The 5,196-nt window shown below is 38.7% G+C and overlaps 1 protein-coding gene across 1 annotated transcript in view; it reads left to right on the top strand.

The window, feature by feature from the left end:
- Window positions 1-3,050: 3,050 nt before the first annotated feature.
- Window positions 3,051-5,196, top strand: part of prkdc (protein kinase, DNA-activated, catalytic subunit) — a 33,452-nt gene continuing 31,306 nt past the window's right edge. The window contains exons 1-4 of the mRNA XM_035682528.1: window positions 3,051-3,213; window positions 4,215-4,291; window positions 4,384-4,488; window positions 4,622-4,696. Of these exons, the coding sequence (XP_035538421.1) occupies window positions 3,051-3,213; window positions 4,215-4,291; window positions 4,384-4,488; window positions 4,622-4,696 (420 nt within the window). The remainder of the gene's footprint in view (window positions 3,214-4,214; window positions 4,292-4,383; window positions 4,489-4,621; window positions 4,697-5,196) is intronic.

Raw genomic sequence — 5,196 nt, 5'->3', positions numbered from 1 at the left:
CCTCTGCTCCAATAAGTCAGAGAGGCTTTTGTCCAGAAGTTCAAATTCCAAACAAATAAGCTCCTCATGGAAGAAAGAGCCATGCTATCTCATAATGTTGCATTTTTCTGCATCTAAAGTCTGCAGGCTCTTCAGAACTGCCAGCTGTGGGAGGTAAGTGAGGTTAGATTTCTCCACTGAATATCACTGAAAACAAGTCCAGTGTGAGTGAACCTGAGCTGTCAACCAAAAGATACACTGCACTGAAATCATTTCACATGATGATTAAACCCAAAATACAGCACAGTCCAGCTTCCACTACCTCTTACTGGGCCTGACGGAGGACTTTGGGGTTACTTTTGCATATTTGAACCCCCATAGGTTTCTTGGTTAGAGTGTGCTGACATTTGGCAACGTAGCCAAAGCCAAGCAGGATGCCTGTGAATATTGGAAAGTCATCTGTAGGAGTCTCAGAGGGCAGGAAGGAGGATTTAAAAACAGCATGAAAATATATCTTACTTTGAGCTGGTCTACAGTACATATCACAGCAAAACCACACAACCAAGGCACACAGGGAGGATTTTTCAGACTTTTTACCAGTGCAAGACAGCATTTTCCTGCCTGTTGTGCTCTTGAATACATCTCCACACACATCAAAGACCTTGAGGATATACAGTATCTGTAAAAGTACAGGTGAAACTACATGAAAGACAGGATTTACAGGATCAGTTTACTCTCTATCGGGATTACCTGTTTAAATGATCAACACTTACTAATAATAATTCAACTTGCCTGATATGTTATTTGCCTGGGACATCTTTTAATTAATTGTAAGCTGACAAGGAAAAGGAAATATGTTGACAAAGTGTCTCTCTGAGTTGTGTTCAGTGTCATTCAGGATTCCCTGTATGGCCACATTTTCTTTCCACTGTGAGATTAAGTAGCTATATTCCAGCAGTTCTAATGTAACATACTTCAGTTTGGTGGATCAAAACAAATCGTAAACTAATGTAGGTGAATAAAAGTCAACACTATAAATTAACAATTACAGCAATATGAACACTTCCCTTTATTTAGCAGGCTCCAAACCATCAGGGGACATATTTAAGAGAGACTTATAAGAGGGAAACAAGTAAAAACATGAAATCAGCACTATAATACTGTCTATTACTGACATGCTGAGGCAGTCTCGAATATCTTGTCAGTGTTGATTCACCACCACTAAACAACACCTTCTTGTTTATGTTGACTGCCATTAACACGTGTGTTTTAAGTTTAGAAAATGTGCCACATAGTAATTAACAGTCACACTATAAACTCTATTATTACACCCATAAAATAATGTGCAGCTACTCTAACATGCATCAACTCTTTTTTTGGAAGGTGTGTATTAAGTTGGCAAGATGCTAAATATGACCAGATTGCCGGTCTCAGTGTAAAGGGAATATTTGTTTCATTCACTAAAAGAGCAGAACTGCAAGAACAACATTCAGACTCAAATTATAACACTATCGCACTGTGTGCTTTAAATTTGTGGGATTTTATAAGATTTTGCTGCTGATTTTAAAGCCATTCCAATATTAGCACAGATATCACACTTAAACATGTATCAAGCCTGATGCTGCAGCAGCTTCTTCATTTGGACGAGATAATGAAACTCTGACAATTAGAGCATTCCCAATCTACAGCGGAAAAGTAACATCAAAAATAGAGATAAAAATACATAATACACGAATCCCCTCTGTATTGCATTACACAAACCACGTCCAAATTTATTAAAAACAATTCATGTAGGTTTGCAGCTTCACAGCTGTCAGTCAAGTCTGGTATTAGTCATTCTGCTTGAAGAAACTTTATTGAATTTCAACCTTTACTCACATCCAAAATGTTAAAATATTATTTATTTTCTTGTTTTATCGTATTTCTTATGTTCCTAGTGATTAGTGCATTTCTATTGGTCCTCACAACAATATTTATATGAAATGCAATTGATTAATAAATCAATTATTTTTTTATTTAATGAAATTCAAACTGAAGAACGGTGTCTAGTTAAAAGTAAGTAAAGCACATGCTGTGATACTGAACTATGAAAAGGTGAACTAAAAAGCAATATCTAAAACGTATTTCCCCTTTTAGTTAAATCAAAACTCTTCTTATGGTCCATTAAACCATTAAATCAACCGGTGAAAATCAAACGATCCAGTAAAACTGGGTTGGATACATGAGTAGTGATGCGTTTATAATCACGAGTATACACTGCCATCCAGTGGTCACATTGTGTAACTACAAGTTTTATTTTGACTTTTGAGCGGAAGTATCACCATGGTGGAATATAGTGGAATACAGCTTTAGTTATTCACTGTGGTGTATACTCATTACTCCTTGTATTATGTATGTCTTTATTTATATACTATTTTATTTTCATGAATTCCTACTTGATTTATTTTATGAATTATCTTTGGGAGTGATATTTCATCGGAATATTCAACTGTTGGAAATTGTTTAAATTTTCATTTTGTTCAGTATTTACTCCTATTTACTATTGCTATTAGTATATATAACTATAATATAGACTGTCAATGCACCAGAATCATGTGTGTTGAGTGCAGTCTAGTGGTGGAAGTGAAGAACTGCAACACATTAAATTCGTCAAGCCAGCGTCAATGCAGACATGTTAGCAGTCAGTCAGTGAGTACAAGTACACATTCTTCAGTAGGAGTAATACAGATATTAATATTTACATAGATATTATAAATAACAACACTATTTGCAGAAACATTTGGTTTTCCAAATGAGACAGAAGCGTAGATGTACTGTAGATACAGTACTGCCACAGTATGTGCTTTTTATGTCACCTGAAGACTTTCACTAGCAGAGCTTTTATTTTGAAGTACAGGCGGTGTGTATCCTATCCCGATTCTTCCTGATGTGCGTGATGACTTGAGAGTGAACGGCCAGCCTCACGCTGTGTTTTGTTTAGCTAGTTGAGAGAGTCTGTCTCTGGTTGTGGACTTCAGAGCTGGACTCAAGTGTTTGTGGTGCTAATGTTAGTGTAGGTCAGGGCTGCAGTCATGTCTCCGGACGGCAGCACTGCTGGAGGGATCCACGGACTTCTCCTGAAACTCCACGAATCACTTTCAGACGAAGACAAACGAGCCGCAGCTTTGAAATGTCACGATATTGTCGGTGATTTAGGACACGAGTGCATGCTAACGCCAACCGAGAATGAACTGGGTAAGACACTGAAGTCCATCAAACACTCCTCTCAGTGTCTCACACGGACGCGCCAAACTCCATAAGCAAATCTGTTAATTTCATGTTAATACTGTCTCTGTTGTTGATCCGCGCTAAACACCTTGTAGGATAAAGTGCTCCGGGGATGTTTAGGAGCTACTTTTCAGTTCGTCGGGCATAAATTATTTCTAAAACGTCGATATGTCTTTTTATTTAGTTTGCCTGTATCATATCAGCCTCATCCGCCAAAACTCAGTGTGGTGGGCGGCAACGCATTGAGTTCCCCTGAGGAATGAGGTGCATGGAGGGAACCTGTGGTCGGAACAACACTACACACTAAAGTGTTGCAAATGCACCAAGTGTTTTAATACTTTAACACTTAATGCCTGCTTTTGGATTGTTTTAGTAGTTTAATAATGCAGATTTCTAATGGAGTTGCTTATTGTGTAAGAATCACATGGTTTTAAATCTGACATTAGACCTTAGACAGACTTTTTATATACAGATTGTTGTCACCAAAAGTTCCCTACAAGGAACCATTATTCCTCAGGGGGACACAATACTATATGCAACATATAGCAGATGGTCATATTATCACATTACAAGCACAACCTGTGACCCTGGCCTTCTCTCTTTCTGGGCTCTTGAGTTAAAAACATTTCCCCCCCTCAGTTAGAGCTACTTTATCCAATGTATGTATGCTCACAACCTGACTCTTTCAGATCTCTCTCCTGCCATCCACCCAGCTCCAAACTGTGTTCTACCCAATGTCTAGAGATATTCACTTTAGTTCCATATAACTGATCACTTAATTGTCTGTAAAGTGACAGTACATTAGAAACACAGGAGGTAGTAGCAAAAGCGTATTTGATACAAGCTTTATTGCACAGTTGTATTCATATCAAAAATGTACTAGTGTTCTCATTGTGCAGGTTTCATTGTTGGTATTGTGCTGCGCATACTTTCCCTTCTTATTCCATGTTTGCATCTTCATCTTGAAGCTTTACAGACATCCTTACTGTTCTCAAAAGACTATGGACTGCTCAGCTTCCTCAGGAAATCCCTGCCATTGGATGAGGTAGATATCAAGGAGCATCCAGCGAACAGTCAGCTAACGACATTGAAAGTTCCTGTGTTGTATCCTGTGTGACATAAACATCTGTTTTCCAGCTGCGGGACACCCGAGTTGAGATCTTAGGTTTTTTGGAGAAGTTCTTGGACCGGGTTTCGCCAAGAGTCAAAGGCTGGGAGAAGACATACGCCATTGACATAAGGGTACGTTTCCCATTCAGAACCACATGCAGTGTTTTGTTTTCTGTTAAAAGCAAAAGAACAAACTTTTGCATAATTACATGTAATTCCACAAATTAATTATGTTGTTTATTCTCTCCTCTTTTTTTGTATGCAGGACACATGCATGGCTGTGTATACAAAGGAAAAAGTAGCCAAATGTCGGACTCCAGTGCTGGAGCTCCTTATTAAGGTTGGTTTTCAGACCAAAAGAGACGCACTGTTGACTGAATTCCTTATAGTCAGCTGCAAATATGGCGCCATCAACAATTGGTGTGGCTGACCCAGAACAAAATTCTAGACAAAAAAGGTTTCTCAGTACAGTAGTATCAAAGAGTGAGTACTTAAAAGACATACTTAAAAGTTGTACCAAAATTGACTTCAGAAAGGCTCCCATTTTTCAAAATGGTGGCGTCAGGTCCTGCATGACAAGAATTGAGCGATTACTCCCTTTGCTGATGTCGCCGCGCGGTGGGCGGCAGGGCGGCACTGGTGTGCTGGTCACATGTTTTGAGACATGGTGAATATTGCCAAGTTGCGCGCAGTATGATTGCATGAAAGACGTAAGTGATGGTACAACGTACGATGGGACTGGCTATATATGTATAAAAGCAATGTGGTGTGCAAGTCCATGAGTCTTATGCGGAAAAAGTAAGTGAAAATTTTCCCTATATAGTCAATTGATATGTCTCC

The sequence above is a fragment of the Morone saxatilis genome, unplaced genomic scaffold, assembly GCF_004916995.1.
Source record: "Morone saxatilis isolate NCDOM2014 unplaced genomic scaffold, NCSU_SB_2.0 Contig0, whole genome shotgun sequence".
Lineage (NCBI taxonomy): Eukaryota > Metazoa > Chordata > Actinopteri > Moronidae > Morone > Morone saxatilis.
The sequence above is the reverse complement of the archived record's forward strand: the minus strand, read 5'-3'. Positions and strand labels throughout refer to the sequence as shown.